Source organism: Zootoca vivipara, chromosome 13 (genome assembly GCF_965207765.1).
Source record: "Zootoca vivipara chromosome 13, rZooViv2.hap1.1, whole genome shotgun sequence".
NCBI classification, from domain to species: domain Eukaryota; kingdom Metazoa; phylum Chordata; class Lepidosauria; order Squamata; family Lacertidae; genus Zootoca; species Zootoca vivipara.
In genome coordinates this window covers 13996377-14015480 of record NC_142596.1, presented here as the reverse complement: position 1 = coordinate 14015480, position 19104 = coordinate 13996377, and the positions used below count along the sequence as shown (strand labels likewise).

Below are 19104 nucleotides of genomic sequence, written 5' to 3'. Positions count from 1 at the left end.
GAACAGAAACAGTGTTGCACATGATGTGTGCAATGTGGAATGGAAACTATTGTAATGCATTCTTACGGCTCTAATCTAGATAAGTCCATAGTACTGAACAGCAAAATTCTCCCACAATATTGCTGAATCCAGAGGCTCAACCATGTTCGACTTCCGAAATGTTAAAAAACCGAAAATAAAAGGGCTGTCGGCAAAGTGAATGGTGAAAATGTAAAAACGTGCTGCGGAAGCCGTTCGACTCCCGAAAATGATTCAAAAATGGAAACATTCACTTCCGGGTTGTCGGTGTTTGGGTTCTGAATTGTTCGACTTCTGAAGTGTTCAACAACTGAGGTTCCACTGTATATTTAAAGTTACTTAGCATAGTTTTGTAACATATCTAAATAATAGATACGTTACAAAAGACCTGGGGTATAATCACTATTTTTCTAGAAAAGGAGGTGCTGGAACTCTCCATGATCACCTCCCTTGTTCTCTTATAATGAAAATGGTGGCTACCAGAGAGTTCCAGCAAGTTCCAGACGAAAAAAAAAAGCCCTGCTTTTAGCATTATAAAACTGAATCGGCAAGGAATGAAGCCAGCAGTCAGCCGCCTCTGGACATTGTACAGGTTATCAGCCCTGGCTCTCGTTCAGATGGCATGATGTGCAATGAAACATACAAGAGACTCATTGCCAAGGTTTACATCAAAGGAGGAATTCATAAGGTTTACTGAAAAGCCGTGCTCTGAGTGTTCTGCTGCCAACTGATACACCAACTTCATGTGAATGGTGTTTTTTTTCTATAGAAGGAAGGTGAACCTGAGGGGGGGGGCCTCTCATCTGTTCAGTGTGGGGCAGAATGTGTAGAAAAGTAGGCATATTTGTTTCTTATGGCGAAAGCTGTGTATTCTCTAGGATTTTATTTATTTTATTTTTTAAAAAAACACCCTTAAACGTCCAAGAAGAGCTGAATTCTGCGACCAGTGTAAAATTAGGCAAATTTGCACAATTTCTCTTTTTGAGTGTGCTTTATTTACTATGCAATTTCCCCCCAGTTTGCATCACTTATTCCAGTTTTCAGGACATTGAAATCCTTTCTTCCAGCCATTGGTCAGCTGCCCCTAGTCTGACTTCTGAGATTTCAGCAGACCTTGCTTACATACTTTCAGGTGTATATTTTGCAAGCTTTAGAGCTAAGTACTTGCTCATCTTTAAAAAACAACAACAACTAATGTCACTGTGAAATGTTGGAAGGTATGTTGGTTTGAAAAAAGGGTCTCTGCAACATGAAAAATTCCATCACAGTTAGATCAATAGCATTGATAGTAACGCCAATATTATTGTGGATCCTGTCACTTTACTGTGTACAGTTCAGAAAATGTTTAAGAGAAGTACCATCCACTAACAGCTTGAAGAATTGCTTTCCATTTCCTGAAGTTATCCTTAGCCAAAAATCTCATAGCATTTTGCACTTATTGCATACAGAGAGGTCCTGGTCTTTGGGCAGTTGATGCAGCTCAGCCTCACAGTTCATTCCTCCCTCATGCCAAGGATGGAAAGATCTGTCATTTTCAGTTTCCCCCCATCTTAAATTCAGTTCCCCACATTTTGCAGTGATTTGCAAAACATCTTTAAAAAAAGAAAAGCAAACCTTAAAATGTAAACATTTTTGCAAGCAATTTCTCCTAATATAATGTATTTGCCAAACTGTTTTCACCAATACCTTCATTTTTATGCACAATTTCCCCTAAAATATGCATTTTTGTAAACATGCTTACCGGAAAGAATGAATCACTAAATTCGCAGAAGTGTGACTTTTGAAGGATAGCTATGTTTGGGTTTGCATATTGCATCGGAAAGGTTGTTAAATGCATACTACTATAGATCAAAATTCTCCCTCGCACCTTTTTTGCTGCAGTTTTTGCTTATTTCAGAAAATCATTATTATTATCCTACACTTGGCCATGGCCAGAAATCAGAAGTTGCTCGTCGGCCAATTCAGGTAGCTCATATAAAATTGCAAGGAGCCTTTCTTTAAGGTCCAGGGATTGTTCTTCACCTGTAGCCTGCTACAGAGATTAATGCTTTTTTTATAGTCACTCTTCTCTGTTTCTTATTAGCATCCAGTTTACATATCTTGTGTCAAGCGCTGGAAGCCATTACCTTTCAAGGTCAGACCCAAGGGCGTGCCTGCAGATTTTTCAAATTATATTTGCGTCTCAAAAGAAATCAGTTTGCTTCGAGGGAAAGTGAAACAAAATAATGTGATCAAGGTAGTGTTTTAAGGATTCCTTTCTTCATTGTAGGGGGTCTCCCAGGTCCGGTTTAGGACTGTACTGCATTTGCTTGTTTTTCACACCGGAGGGCCTGTGTGCTGGAGTTGTCGGACTTAGACCCACATTCAAAGTCCTGCTTGGCCACAAAGCTTATTAAGCATAACCTCATTCACGTGGGGTTGCGGTAATGAAATTATGAATGGGTCTGTCAGGAGTCAGCCAGCAATAAATCACACGGAGTAAGGGAAGTTAGCTCTTTATTAGAAGAAACAAAGTCTGCTCACGAGTGCCAGGCCTAATGAGTCCAGCAACTCTTCTTGGTAGGTCTTACACCTGTGAGGCAGTTGTAGAGCCTGCCCACAGCTGCCTAAGTCTCCCCCAAGTCCTTCCCAATCAATCTGAGACTGTGCCAGTGTGCCTGCCTTTGCTCCTTTTGCTTCATACCTCTCATGGTCCTGGAAGACCAGGGGAGAGGGGAGCTGGTCGCAGCAGAAGTGGGAGACATGCCTGCTGAATGCCTTCTATACCATGAAGCTAGTGCCGGAAATTTAGAAAAAAATCTTTCTGTAAAAGTTAGTTGATTATCTCTGATTGTAATGTTTCTATTTGGTTTTTTATTGTATACAGGATCCCAGGATTCTTTGGCTTCAAATATATTGTGAGTGCATACCTTTAGCCATAGCCTTTCAGGAGTTCTCACCTATGCTGACTTCCCTAGTATGCTAGTGGAAGTCAGTTCTGTCCCAGGCGGGGGACAGCTTGCCGGAACCAATGGCTAAGCAACCACTCACATTTGTTGTTGTTGTTGTTTAGTCGTTTAGTCGTGTCCGACTCTTCGTGACCCCATGGACCAGAGCATGCCAGGCACACTTAAAACACTCACATTAGTTGTATGTAAATAAAGCTGTGGCCAAAATAATGCCAAAAACCTTAAACTTAAATTCCTGTGTGATGTGTGAGTTATTGGGGAGATTGTCTTGGTACCTCGACACACAACAGCTTCATCCTGCAATTTACTTGCTACAATCGGGTAAAGAATAAGGAAACAATGGCATACGAAATATTCTTTAGTTTATGCTTACAAGAACAGTAGTTTAGCTTTTTTTTTAGCATGTTCCAGAACATGATTTCCCAATGAGATAAAGTAAGCAAAGAAAAAGTCAATTTAAAACAAGAGTTTAATGACTAAGAAGCAGGGTTTGGAAATGTGCAGTGATGGCTTTGTAGTAGAGAAATATTGGACAACACTATGTATACACTAACTGATTTCAGACTTGCAGAAAATGTTACCCCAAATGTCACACTGACATCGTAATTATACAGAGAAGGGAGAGAGTTGTAAGAAAATAAGCACGTTGCTGGTTGGTAAGGGAAGATGATAGAGCAGAGGTCGATATGCCAAAGCTCTGAGAGCTGCTTTATGTTTTTACTAAGGCTTAATGCACACAACATGGGACGCAGGTGGCGCTGTGGGTTAAACCACAGAGCCTAGGGCTTGCTGATCAGAAGGTCGGCGGTTCAAATCCCCACGACGGGGCGAGCTCCTGTTGCTCGGTCCCAGCTCCTGCCCACCCAGCGGGAAGGTAAACAGCGTTTCCGTGTGCTGCTCTGGTTCACCAGAAGCGGCTTTGTCATGCTGGCCACATGATCTGGAAGCTGTACGCCGGCTCCCTCAGCCAATAATGTGAGATGAGCGCCGCAACCCCAGAGTCGGTCATGACTGGACCTAATGGTCAGGGGTCCCTTTACCTTTTTAATGCACACCATACATTTAAAGCATATTGCTTCCCCCAAAGATTCCTGAGAACTATAGTTTATACCTTACAGAGTTGTCAGCATCATCATCAGTGCTATTTTTCAAGAAAAAGAGGTGCTGGAACTCACCATGAATGCCTCCCTTGTTCTCTTAGAACAGCAATGGCACCCACCATTTGCGGAACTGAGTTCCGGATGTGCTGGAACCGAGTTCCGGTGAGTTCCGGCTGTTAAAAAAGCCCCAATTCTTCTTCTTCTTAGATTGCTTTCTTTACGAAAATGACCCAAAGCGACATACAAACAAAATGTACACACTAAATCTAAATGCACAACCAATAAAAAAAACCTTTCAAAAAAGCCCTCATCCATACAAATAAAAAAATAGGTCTCACAGATCCTGCCCCACTAAAAGAGGCTACAAGTATTTGAAACCCTTCAAACTAAAGGCCCAAGTAAAAAAAGAAAGTTTTTGCCAGGCACCTAAAAATAGATAAAAATGGCAACAGGTGAACCCCAGCGAGGAAAGCATTCCATAAGAAGGGAGGCACTCAAAACAGACTTCTCCACAGTGGCACCTTATTTGAAGAATCCCTTTCCCTTCGATTTATGACTGGTGCTGGTACTGCTATCATAAACACACCTGCTTGCCTTGGTGTTTAAAGATTTTTAAGCTGTTTCATCAGCTTGCCCTGTTGTTTTAACCGCTTTAATTCTATTTTGTTGCATTTTTATTATGTGTTTTATAGCTGTATGGTGTTTTGGGGGCTGTATGGCTGTTTGTTATATTTATGCACCCTAGATGAAGGGCACATTCTTAACATGTTTTCAATAAATAATGAAAGGTGGGAACTAGCAAGGAAACCGCCCTTTGGAAATGGCTGTTCACAGCTGTGTTTCTTGAGGGTTTAAGTGAGCTTCAGTGGGTCTGAAAATATCTTTAAATGTGCTATGGCTAGCAAATGAATTTGCATCTGAAACCCCCTGTTCTGTTTTCCTGCAATTTATGTAATAGTGACTGGTATCGATATAGAATTTTGACATGAAGCCCTAAATGACTTAGCCCCAGATAATTTACAGATTCTCTGAGGTCAAGGCCATCTTACCCTTAGGTGCTAGGAGTGCGGGGCATCTGGGCGCCGGGCTCTCAGGGGTGCCAGGCCGAAAGTCCGGGGCTCGAGAGTTGAGTCCGGGGAAGAGACTGCCCTTCGGTCAGAGAGCCACGGCGGGCTCTTCTGCTGGCGGCTCTGTGCCATGAATTCAGGGTCAACCAAGCCAGCGAGACGCTGAGACGGCCGGCCAGCTCCGCCCTCCTGAGCGCCTGGGACTGGGCAACCTGGGGGGGGGGGCGCCGAGCTGATCTTTGCACCCTGGCGCAGCATATGCTTAAGACAGCCCTGTCTCAGGTGTTAAGATCTGCAGAGGAGAGGCCCTTGTGGTAATTCCTGGGGTGGCCCAGGAGAGGACCTTCTCTATAGCAGCCTCTAAATGTGGAAATCCCTCCCCAGAGAGGCACATCTGGCACCTTCATAATAAAGTGCCATGACACTTGAGGTCTACATTTTTAGGACCTACTCTATTCTTATGATTGTAATTTATTTTACACTGGTGAGTAATAAATAAAATTGTTGCTGCTGCTGCTGTTGTTGTCATTATAATTATCACCACCATCATCATTATTATGTTACTCAAAAGGTAGGATGTGGCCGTGTTTAATCTTTAAATCCTGCCCCTGGTCTTATGTTTCCATCTTCAACCTGCATGTTGGGCAGACTCTCCAAGTGTCCCTATTTTCCAGAGATGGTCCTGGATTTTCAGAAGCCGTCCGAGTTTCTGATAGGATCCCAGAATGTCCCACATTCTCTTAGAACATCCCTATTTTTGCTGGAGAAATGTTGGATGGTATGGAGTTATGAGACCCCCTGAACCAAGGAGATAAGTAACTATACAACTTTTAGAGGATATCTGCAGGCAGCCCTGTATTGGGAAGTTTTTTAAATACTGTATTTAATTTTCTATATTTCTATGTAAGTTGGAAGCTGCTCAGAGTGCCTGGGGCAACCTAATTAGATGGGTGTGGTAACAACAACAACAACAACAACAACAACAACAACAACAACAACAACAACAGACTAGGACGTCCCAGTTTTCATTGGAGAAATTTGGAGGGTGGGTTGTCTGCAAAGAAACTCCCAAGGCTTCTTTGCATACAATTGTTACAAATAATTGCAGTTAACGCAAACCAGGGGGTGAGGGTGGGGAAAACTCTTCTTGACATCACTGTCTTTTAATTTTTTTATCTCTTCCCCACCCCCACCCCCACTTCAGGAGTCTGAATCCTAGACTTGTAGAGTTAAGGTTGTCTCGTCATTCCTTGTGGCCTCCTCTCCCACACCTTTTCCCCGCTCGGAGTAAACAGCATGAAAACCTTTGTAAGCAGCATCCCAGCCAAGCCTTTTATAAACTAAACTTTAATTTGTTATTCTTTTGGCATCCACCAGAGTGTTCGTGTGACTGTGTGGGTTGGCTGTGGAACTGAGCACTGCAAAAACTTTCAGCGGCGGAATGTCTCATTTGGCGGTGCTCTGTGTCACTAACCAAACACACACAACCCCACTACATGCATGTAACCCCGTGGAGGGCAATCAGTGGAAATGTTTGGTGTGAGTAAAGAGGGCTCATTGTGAGTGAGGTCTTACAGAGTCGGCCACTCAATATTAGTAAAGCTTTGGAGGAAGAGAGAAGATCCACTTAGTTTTTTCACTATAACTGGGACAGTTACTGAAAGCAATAGGAAATGGGGGGGGGGAAAGATATTTTTCTAGCTTTTTCTTCCTAGTACGCTAGAGAGAACAGAGAAATGAGGGGTACTTGTTACAGTAAATACAAACCTAGAACCATGGGACATCAGTGTCCTACCTTTATGCAGATTTGTCTGTCCACCCAGATTCTCCCCACCTGAAACTGTTTTCCTGGCAGGGGAAGGAAGGATGCTGAAAGATATCTGGAATAGATGAGACGATATATGACTGGAAAAAACTGTAACATTTCACTTGTGCGTATGAAAGAGCCAGTAAGACAGACAGCTGCTTCTCACTAAACACAACTTTCTCTCCTTGGAATTGTGTAGAGGTATCACAATTTCCCTCTTCTCTAGGGGGGCATGAGTATGGACATAAGAAGTGACCTGATAGATCAGAAGAAAGGGCTGTCTATTCCAGCATTCTCTGAATGACTAACCAGATGCTGACATGAAGGCCACAAGCCTTCACACAATAGCACTCTCTCGCTTGTGCTTCCCTACAACTGGTATTCAGAGGCTTAGTGTTTATAATACTTGAAGGAACACAAAGCCATTGTAAGTAGCAATCGTTGATAGCCTTATCCTCCACAAATTAGTATAATCCCCTTCTAAAAACATCTACATTAGTGGGCACTACTTCATATTGTGGTACTGGATTCCATCGTTTAACTGTTATATGAAGTAGTCATATCTATTTTGTAACATCTGGATTGCCTTCTAGTTAGCTTCTGACTCAGTGCAAAGTGCTGGTTTCAACCTTTGAATCCATAAACGACCCAGGACCCTGATATTTGCCAACTTCTCAAATATTTCTGTGGTCATTCAGATCCTCCATGAAGACTCTGTTTTGGGTACCTCACCTCTGAGGTGTCACAGTATGCTTCTGAGGCAGTGTGTTTCCGAATACCGTTTGCTTGAAACTGCAGGATGGGAGAGTGTTCGTGTCCTGCTTTTGGGCTTCCTGTAGGCATCTTGGTTCCACTAGTACACCTGTTGCATTGGATTTCCCTATTGCACCACCTCTATTCTCACTAGCACACAACAGCCCCTTACACTACTGGCACAACAGCCCTTCTGTTGGTGGCCAAAGAATGTTGTTTCTGGGCCTTTAACTTCCCTTTTATGTATGTTGTGTTTCTACGTTTGTTTTATTCAGGAATTCGCTACAAGGATCTTATTGTTGGCGTGCCCAAGGAAATATACAAAAACGAGAAGAGAGTAGCTCTTTCTCCCGCTGGCGTCCAAGCTTTAGTGAAGCAAGGCTTTAATGTGCAAGTGGAACATGGAGCTGGTGAAGAAGCAAAGTTCTCCGATGATCTATACAAACACGCTGGAGCAAAAATTGGGGACTTGAAAACGGTGTTTGGATCTGATCTTGTGTTAAAGGCAAGCTTGCTAGTGAAATATATAGACTTACATTTGTGGGAGTATGACATGGCAGCTTCATCTATCCATCTCCAAACCCAAATCTCTTGGGCAACCTTATTCAATGCGCCGGCTAGGGTTGCCATGTGTCCTCTTTTTCCAGGACACATCCTCTTTTTCAGGGGTAAAATTTCTGTCAAGGTGGATTTTTTTTGAATTTGCCAAAATGTCTCTGGCTATACGTTCTGGATGTGTCATAGACATAGCTGGTGGTTGAAGACTTGCTTTCCTCTTCTCTTCTTCTGCCCCCCCCCCCAAAGCAATATATCACAGCTGCTATAGATGTCCAGTCTTTCTTGAGCATTCTTTCTGATATGTTTACAGGGTGGTTATACAAATTTGCTCATGGTGTGGTTATGGCTTCCCATTAATAACTTCTTCATCTTACACTGAAATTTCCCTGTCCCTAGCTGTAACAAGTCCTTTTTTAAAAAGTGGATTTGTGGCACTAGGGTGTGCTACAATTCACTTTAGGGTGTGCTTTAATTCACTTTAATTGAATGTTAATTGAACAAACAGAAACTTCCATCATGCGCTTAAAACTCTCCTTCCAAACACCCTAGGGCAGGCATCCCCAAACTTCAGCCCTCCAGATGTTTTGGACTACAATTCCCATCATCCCTGACCACTGGTCCTGTTAGCTAGGGATCATGGGAGTTCTGGCCAAAACATCTGGAGGGCCGCAGTTTGGGGATGCCTGCCCTAGGGTCTTAGAAGGCACCCTTTGTTTTCTCACTGTTTAGAGGACTAACACCCCCTGAAGTTGCTTGCTATAAGTCATCGATGTGTGGAGGGGGTGTAGAATGCAGGTATAATAAGAGCAAAGAAGGAAACAAACAAATATCATCTTTGACTGAATTCACATTTACAATAAATGTAAATGTTTTGCTGGGAGCCATTGTCATAACCTATGCCCTAATCCTGCTTCACTAGGGTTGCCATATTTCATATTTCAAAAAGTAAAAATCAGGACACCCCAAAAGTGTTTCAACATGAACAGAGATGAGTTAAGCCCAGTAGGACTGCAATTGAACATCATCATCATTGTGCGATACATTTTCATGACACTTTACAGAAGTCAACAAAATCAGTATCAGTATCAAACTTTATTTGGGTCACGGACCAGCATAAGACCAGCATATACTCTGGTTTCTCTTCAGATCATATAAAAAGACATAGCCTTTGCCCAAGAAGCTTACAACCTACTTTTCAGCACAGGGGAAGACAAGGAGAGAAGTGGAAAGAAGGGGTGAATGTGATTTGTTTCAGTTGTTGTGGGATAGGAACTAAAGGGTTCATGGAAAAGGTGAGTTTGGGGGAGGGATTTGGTTGAAGAGGTGGCATTCTATAAGTCAGCCTTCGCCAGCTTGGTTCCCTCCTGTTGTATTGGACTATGACTCCCATCAATCCTCGTCAGCACAGCTGAGTTGGTTGAGCTGCATGAAACATGTAGCCCAAAACATCTGGAAGACACTGAAGTGTAGGTGGGTTCCCATGAGGCAAGACACAGTGAAAACAGCAAGAACCTTTATTGAACTAACAGAATTGGACAACAGGGCCAAGGCAACTGCTTATATACATTTCTGAAGACCAGGGCCACTCCCAACGTGATTGGCTGTCTAAACTTCCAAGCTGCAAATCACATCTCAGAGTTTATGGGCCAATGGCAGAGGCCCAAATCCTGAAATGCTCTGTGATTGGATATCATGTATCGAATCAGAACACAGGGGCTCAGAATCCTTAGTCCAGACTCAAGTTCAGGCAAACACAGACCACTGAATACATAACAGACACCATGTTGGAGAAGGTGTTCTGGAGGGTATTTAATTTAGGTACGCGGAAATATATTTTGGATATGGATTAATATTTTGGATTAAACAAAGCATTTCTTTTTTTCAGGTCAGAGCTCCAGTCTTCAATGAAGTGTTGGGAGTGCATGAGACAGACCTACTGAAGGAGAAGGCGACACTTGTCAGCTTCATCTATCCAGCTCAGAACCCAGATCTGCTGGATAAACTTGCTCGGCGCAAGGCCACCGTCTTGGCAATGGACCAAGTTCCTCGAGTCACTATCGCTCAAGGATATGATGCCTTAAGTTCAATGGCCAACATTGCAGGGTGAGGATCCACAATATTCTCTCTACTAATGCTATTTTTTGTAGGGCTGAATTTTCTGTTTCAGCTGTTGTCATATATCCCACTTGGACAGTTCTCAATTGCGGCCAGTTTTGCAATAGTGAAGGACCAGGGCTATCATTTCAGATTAATCAGTACAATTCCAGCCTCAGCCCCACTACAAATATTTGCAGCCTCTCCCACTTTAGTGCCAGAAGGACAGTCATGATGCTCAGAGGTGCCTGGATCAGTCTAAATCATAAAGGTGGGGGAACGGTGGTCTCTGGGAGGAGACTTTTGTCGCAGGAAGAACCCATGGCTTGGGGCACCGAACGACTGTTAGATTGCATTTATTCTGCCCTCACGGAGCTGCAATTCTCAAGACTGGTTTACCAGTCGATCTCTCATCTGAGGGAACTTGGGGAATTGCAGCTCTATGAGGAGCAACAGCTCCCAGGAGTCTTTGGGGGGAGCCATGGATGTTTAAAGTGGTTTGATACTGCTTTAAATGTATAGTACAGATGAGACTACAGTATAGTTCTGCAGCAGCCAGGGGCGTAGGAAGGAAGGGGCGATATGGGCGCTCCGCCACCGGGCAGCGCAATCCCGAGGGCGCCATCACGGCTGCCACCCCGCCTGCGTGCGATGCGCCATGCCCCCAGAACACATGCCAGCCACGCCCCCACCTGCTCTCCACCCCCGGTGCCAGAGCATGAAGCTCCACCATTGGCAGCAGCTACTGCTTTTTCTATCCACTGCAACTATTTCTTCCTAGCTGCTGCTGGGCAAACCAAGAGCCCTGATTGCTCCAGGAGGCTGAGGAGCACGAAGGAGCAGAGAAACAGAACTAAGAAAACCACGGTATATTAAAAAGCCACGTTTGGATGGTAGGCCACGACTGACTTAGAAGGAGTCATTCTACCCCACAACTCAGTGGTGGCTGTAAACCATCTGTGGCTGGCTTTGTTTCAGTTTGATACCAGAAGTGTTGATTAAACTGCACCGGGAATGGGGCTCCTTAAAGGGATAGGGATGACCTCCAAATTGCAACCTGGGGATTACCATCATCATTCCTTTTAACAACAAATTCAAGTGGCTGAGCACTTGAGTTAGGAAGCAAAACAGGACCACGCAAAAATAAGGAAGTGGTTTCCTTATAGTCAAGGGATTTCCTAGGTACACAGAAGAATATATAACAAATAATGTCTTTAAAACACACACACACACACACACAAACATACACACACACACACAAAAACAACAACAAGGAAACCCAAAACTGTGTGCGGACGACTCTGGTGTTGCAGCGTTGACCTCGCCGACGTACAGTTTCCAGGTTATGTGGCCAGCATGACTAAGCCGCTTCTGGCGAACCAGAGCAGCACACGGAAATGCCGTTTACCTTCCCGCCGGAGCAGTACCTATTTATCTACTTGCACTTTGACGTGCTTTCGAACTGCTAGGTTGGCAGGAGCAGGGACCGAGCAACAGGAGCTCACCCCGTCGTGGGGATTCGATCCGCCGACCTTCTGATCGGCAAGCCCTAGGCTCTGTGGTTTAGACCACAGTGCCACCTGTGTTCCAAAGTACCCAAAAGTTAATTAATTCAGTGGTTTTATTATTATATTATAGTATTTATTATACTATGATGATGATGATGATGATGATACGCATAAGAGAGGAAAGCTGTTATGGGAAGAAGGTGAGTTGAAAGAAACTAGCAGTTTGGAGCGGAGAATAAAGCATAAGTTGCATGTGAAAGGATAATGGGAAAAGAAACTACTGGGGATGAATAAATACATTTTGAGAGGAATGTTGGCGTGAGAAGCAGAAAACATAAATGAAAAGGCCTTCTTCTCCTAAGGCTTCTGGATCAGCAAATTTTGTCCTAAATGTAGAGAGTGATTCACGCTACCGGTACTTCCAGAATAAATGTCTTGAGGAAATATGAGCTATGTACTATGGCAAACAATTTAGCAAATTCCAAAAATGAATTAGGTATCAGTAGAAAGTGAAGTCGGTAACTGCTAGTTGATTAAAACAAACTTGGCTTCTATTGATCACTGTTTGGTGACTGTGGGCCTTCAGTAATGATCAGCCTTCTCAAATGGGCCCTGGTAATAGAAAGTTTGAGGACTCCTGTCTTAGATGGGGAGAATATACAGCAACAGGGCCGGCTCTAGGGGTAGTCTGGGTGGCGCGGGGCGTCAGGGCGCCGGCCCGGTAGGGGGGCGCCACGTGGCAGAGTCGCGCGTAAACTGTACTGCGTGCTGCGCCCGCCCACCAGCCGTGGCAAAAAACAGAGCGGGGCGGGGGCGCCGGAGCGATCTCCGCACCGCGGCGCCAGGGCGGCCGACGTGCTTGAGACGGCCCTGTACAGCAACAGTGTGCATGCCCTATTATACGTGAATATAGAGAAGATGTGTAGAATCTTCTAGGAGATATTGTGTTGTGTGGGAACGCTAATGACACTTAACCTCTCAGTCTTCTGTTCTGGGAGAGATTATAATTTTAGGCCTCTTCAGTGGCCATTTATGACACCTCATTTGGGCAGAAGGAAAGTATGTGGGATGTTATTAGATGCCAGCACTTAGGAAGCAAGTAAGTGTTTAGGAAAATAGCCTGGAAAAATAGTGTTGTCAGGTTTAAATCACAGCGTAAAGAGTGTGTAATGGCCCTGTAGCTGGAGAGATTACACCTGACTTAACATCTCCCAGATGCACGGTTCTTAAAAGACGCAAGCGTTTTCTCTGAATACAGCAATGGCAAGTCTGGCTTAGTGTCTTGACCAAAATGAGTCCAATTGAGATGAAGTGGTTTTAATTCTGAACCATTTCAAGATGCAGCATGTGTACATAATTGGTATAGCATTTAAACCAGTTTGTTGGGTTGAAAGAAAGAAAGAAATCCAGCAGCTTTGAAATCAGTTCCAAATGTGAATTGATTCAAAATGTGTTTATTCCTGAATGGCAATGAGTGGCCCCAAAGGTTTTGGCTCATAGTACAGTCAATGTGATATGAAAGGCTTCAAACTCAAGCATACTCAGTTGGAAATATGGGACTTGCTTCTGAATAAATGTGGCTAGGACTGGGTCTCCGCTACTACCTGGTCATTCAAAAACACCTTGGATGTAAAATCTGATCTGGAGGCAATTTGGATTGACTTTCAAGTTTATCAACTGAAAAGGCCTTGTTCTTTCACATGCTCTGCTTTTGTTGTGTTAATAGCAGAGTAAGGGCTCCCACATATTTCTGGGGCTGCAGCTGTTTCTGCAATTGGTTCCAGAACATCTTTGTTTTTGAGCACTTCTAGAAGACAAATTAGGTGTCAGTAGCATATTCTGGACCTGCTTACCTGGATACAATCTCCTGAGAAAACAGTGCCTTGATATATTCAATGTATTGCTTATACAATGGTTTTCTGGAAAGCAATGGTGGCGGCTCGTTTGATGTTCCTTTTCTGGCATAAGATGGCAACTTTTGCCATTTGTCAAATCCAAAGATTGCTTGAAGAGGGCTGAGTGCTGTCCTCCTTTGCACAAAACACCCAAGAAGGGCAAAAATGAGTCCATCTAGACGTGACAGGAATTGTGTGAATGCCAATAACCTGCATGGTTTTTGTCATGCAAATAGCTGCCCAAAGAGAAGCCTATGTAGCCTCAGAATTTGAGAAGTGGAGAGGAGAAGGTTAACTCCTTCTCTTCCTGACTGTAGTAATGGGTAATGATAAGAGTTAAACACTGTGGCCAGTTATTATTACTGTTATTATGATATATTTATTAATACCCACCCTTTTCCCTGATGGGATTCAAGGAAGCTTACAGATAAAAAAGAACTGCAGAGAAAAAAACAGGGGGGGAAACAATACAATAATTAAAAACAATCAAACACTGATAGAATTATAACGATATACACATATATAACATATATTAAAAGCATATCAATAATTACAATTAAAAACAGCATGGCACCAGCCCTTTTGTTAAAAGCAGTCGGTTCCCAAATGCCTGTCGGAACAAGAAAGGAAAAAGCCAGTCTAGCTTTTCTAGGGATGGAATTCTAAAGTCTGGGAGTTGCCACCGAGAACGCTCTCCCCAAAGTTATTATGGGCTGGAGCTAAGACTCGTTTAGCTTTTTCTAGTGGCTACTTTCATTTTCCTGTCCAGTTGTATGTTAACTTGTTCATCAACAAACAGCCTCTTGCTCTGGTCTTACAAAATGAATAACCCGATATCTTAAATAAGAACTTGACACTGATGTCTGTCCCCTGCAAAACAGTCTATCTGAAGCAGTGATTTGCATTTCAAGGAAAACTCCCATTAGCATCAACGGGGTGCTTGAAACGCAACTGGTAGCTTCTGAGGGGTGAGAAATGGGAGAGAAAGCGTTAAGTTCCCCTTCCCTAGCCCTGCAGTCCTGAGGCTGCTCAAGCATCCCTTTCGCTGCTATTGACATAACTAAAGATGGCGGCCTGCTGGACAGAGTCAATTCTGCACCTCTTCCTTAAATACAGATGTATTGACACATCAACATTCGTGTACTGGAGTACTCTTTATCTGTTCCATCCTCCTTCCATCTTCAGTGGTAGCACTGCAGTGCAGGTGAGATCATGCCAGTAGCTCCTTTGACCTGCAAAATGGCTATGGTGTTGTATGGCATAAAGCATGCAGGCCTCCCTGCTAGCATCTCAGTTTCAGTAGCCCAACAATCCTAGTTTGAGGTCAATGGAGCTAGCACACAACCAAGGGAGATCAAGTATGCACAATGATTTCGAGGGGTGCCCTGTGTGCTATGACAGCAGGTCTATGAGTCGACCTCCTGTTGGATCATCTTGTAGGCAGAGTGAATGCAGGCATGGATGCAATTATTCCTCTTTACATATACAACAGAGGGATTCCCTTGTTAATCAGCAATAGTGTAAACCCTGCATGAAGTGAAAAAATAAGGCAAACATTGCTGCGACTTTCCAAAGAACGTTTATGTTGGAAGCATTATGTTGGGTAGCATCCATGGATGTGGATTTCCTTAACATGCTTTCAAAATGAATCCCCCCTGCAAAAACAAAACAAAACAAAACCCAGTTCCTTAAAAAAGAAAGAAATAATATAAACATCTTGTTTTCTTCTTCAGAGAACTAGAGTGAACCCAGAATAAAGGTTGCCTTTAGCTCTAATTGTTTGGAAGTTCTGCACCCCTAATGAACCTTAGGCATGCCTGGGGCTTTTTACCTGGGGGGGGGATGCAGGAGTACGCATACCCCTGAACATTTTGTGAATCTTTGTATTTATTTTTCCTGATTTGAACTATAAAATTGTGATTTTCTTGAGTCAAAATGAGAGCACCCCTAAACATTTTTTTAAAAGAAAAAAAAGCACTACTAAACATCCACCAAGATAATAATGCCCACTCACACCACAAAGAGTTCATAACACACCTACTCTTAGCAGCCAGGAACATCATAGCCAGACACGGGAAAGACCTGTCAGGAGTAAGCATGAACCAATGGTATCAAATAGTATGGGAAACAGCCTTATTAAAAAAAACCTAACCAATCAACTACAGGGACAAATAGAAGAAGACGCCTTCACCCCAGTAGGCTATGGTTTCCCTTTATCCACAGCCCAACAAGACAACAACAAGAATCCCCTGACAGCATACTAATCAATCTGGCCAACCTGATTCAAAAATACACACTCACACTCTACTCACACACAATTCTCACTACAACCAACCAAAGAAAACCAACCATACCCTAAGCCACACCCAACCTCTCGTGCCTGCAACCAAGGAAATACAACAAACGAATAGTAAGAGAACCATTACAAGTAATGCTGACACAACCCCTCACACACACATTATGTAGAATAATAGAAGCCCATCCCACTTGCCACTCCCCCTTCCCCCTTTTTCCTTCTTCTTCCTAATTGTTTAAACCAATTCATAAACCAAGAACCACTAATTGACCACTAATAATGAAACATACGGTGTGTTGTAGAGACTTTCCCACATTTATTATGCTATTTTTTGTGATACACAAATGACATGAGAAAACTTGGCATACTTATTTGTATAACATTATTCTTGTTTATTAAAAAACCCAATTAAAAAAGAAAAGAAAACAGCACTGGACATGCCTCTACTTAATGTGCAACTGGGCCCTATCCCCATAGCATCAGTGAACCATAGCATCAGGCTGTATAAGAGACAGAGGGGGAAACAATCCCCATTGCCAGCCAAAGTAACTCGGTGCCGGATTTACGTATAAGCTAAACAAGCTATAGCTTAGGGCCCCACTCTCTTGGAGGCCCCCAGAAAATTTAAAGGGAAAAAACCTGGATGTACATGTCCAAAATATCAGATAAAAAACAAATAAAATAAAACCTACATACAGCAACAGTGTTTTATGTTGCGTAGGCTCCTATGATGTAAGTAATGCTAACCTGCTCCCTAAAATGTCACTGCTTTGCTCTCATATATATATATATATATATATATATATATATATATATATACTAAGATCATGGCCACTGGTCCCATCACCTCCTGGCAAATAAGGGGAAGAAATGGAAGCAGTGAGAGATTTTACTTTCTTGGGTTCCATGATCACTGCAGATGGTGACAGCAGTCACGAAATTAAAAGACGCCTGCTTCTTGGGAGAAAAGCAATGACAAACCTAGACAGCATCTTAAAAAGCAGAGACATCACCTTGCCGACAAAGGTCCGTATAGTTAAAGCTATGGTTTTCCCAGTAGTGATGTATGGAAGTGAGAGCTGGACCATAAAGAAGGCTGATCGCCGAAAAATTGGTGCTTTTGAAGTATGGTGCTGGAGGAGACTCTTGAGCAGGCATCCCCAAACTCGGCCCTCCAGATGTTTTGAGACTACAACTCCCATCCCTAGCCAACAGGACCAGTGGTCAGGGACGATGGGAATTGTAGTCCCAAAACATCTGGAGGGCCGAGTTTGGGGGTGCCTGCTCTTGAGAGTCCTATGGACTGCAAGATGATTAAACCTATCCATTCTGAAGGAAATCAGCCCTGAGTGCTCACTGGAAGAACAGATCCTGAAGCTGAGGTTCCAATACTTTGGCCACCTCATGAGAAGAGAAGACTCCCTGGAAAAGACCCTGATGCTGGGAAAGATTGAGGGCACAAGGAGAAGGAGACGACAGAGGATGAGATGGTTGGACAGTGTTTTCGAAGCTACCAACATGAGTCTGACCAAACTGCGGGAGGCAGTGGAAGACAGGAGTGCCTGGCGTGCTCTGGTCCATGGGGTCACGGAGAGTCGGACATGACTAAACGACAACAACAACAATATATAGGGTGCCTACATTCTTCATGGACTGGTTGCATACCAACATGTGCAAATGGCTTTAGATACCTATTAGGCCCATAAATCACCATATAGCATATATTCAGCACAAGAAACAGCGACCATTTGTGTGTTGACAAAGGACAGCTGGACATATAAAAGGGCCCCATTACCTTCGGGAGCTTAGGGCCTCATCAAACCTAAATCCGGCCCTGATATGGGGTGATAAAACATTTCACTCTCCACTAGGTGCCTCTCCCAAAGTATTCATGGCTCCCTCCAAAGCAATATTCCTTTGTTGGGCACTTGAAAGCATGTAACAAGCACTGATATAATTTGTTATGACAGTCAAATGTATTTTTTCACTTAGACAATTTATATCTTGGAGATGCTCTCGAGCATTTGTTTGTTTTCTTGGGTGGCTTTTATTAATTCTCCTTTTGGTTGCTTTCTGTATATTTGTTAAGTCTGTTGCAATTTATTCACAAAGCCTACTGAAGAGCCAAGGAATATTTTCACCATTTTCTTCTATCTCTCTCTCTTGCTTTCTTTCTCTCTAGGTACAAGGCTGTAGTCCTGGCAGCCAATCATTTTGGAAGATTTTTTACTGGGCAAATTACCGCAGCTGGAAAAGTTCCTCCGGCAAAGGTGCGAACAGGATCTGCTTCAGGGTTTGGGGCCCTTGGCTAACACTCTTCCCCTGCATGAGCCCCCTCTCACTCCCGTTATTATTACATATTGCTTCTCCTGCTCCTCCTCCTACTCATCATTTGCACCTCCTGCTTCTGCAGTGGGCAATTCAATTCAGTTGGCATTTAAAGGCAAATCTATGAAACTCACACTGCCCCAAACAATTTGAGAAAGGAACCATGGCCATCCTTTGAAACCCACACTCATGTGAATTTTGTGGCGCAGTTCTCCAACCAGGCAATGTTGACAATAATGCCTATGTTAGGGGAAAGTGTGCATTAAAATGAACGTGTTGGTGAAATCGCATACAAAAATGCATTAAATTGTGGGGGGAATTGCTTGCGAAAATAGGTACATTCATCAAAACTATGTACAAAGAATGTCTTTATTAGGAGGCATTCTCTTGATGAATTTTCTTTTTATATATATATAATAATTTTTATTAATTTTCAATTGCAATAATCCAATAAAAGCCACATTATCACAGTACCAAATTACAATACAATTTAAAAAGCCAATTATTCCAATACCAAATTAAACAATTTTAGGTGACTTCCCGTGTGCTGGATTTCACAGTGCAAAGTTCTTATTTCTTTCTCCTGCCATAATCTTGATTAATCCAATTACAACAATTCTGATCTTGCTCCTTTGTTTAACAGCCGCTGATTTCTTGACTTCTGTTCGGGATTGCCTACCCAATAAATTTTATTCCTGCAAGAGGAGTTTGTGTCCTACAAATTTCCTGTGT

The 19104-nt window shown here is 43.1% G+C and overlaps 1 protein-coding gene across 2 annotated transcripts in view; it reads left to right on the top strand.

Annotated features, from left to right (window-relative positions):
* The window catches only part of LOC118092866 (NAD(P) transhydrogenase, mitochondrial), a 61308-nt gene that overhangs the window by 6003 nt on the left and 36201 nt on the right, over positions 1-19104 (top strand). Inside the window, exons 1-4 of one of the 2 annotated variants that reach the window (XM_088656579.1) lie at positions 6343-6441; positions 7969-8198; positions 10137-10354; positions 18227-18314. In XM_088656579.1, coding sequence (XP_088512705.1) covers positions 10284-10354; positions 18227-18314 — 159 coding nt within the window. In that variant the 5' untranslated portion in view covers positions 6343-6441; positions 7969-8198; positions 10137-10283. Of the gene's footprint in view, positions 1-6342; positions 6442-7968; positions 8199-10136; positions 10355-18226; positions 18315-19104 lie in introns of those variants that run through there. The other variant, XM_035131505.3, reaches the window with a different exon arrangement.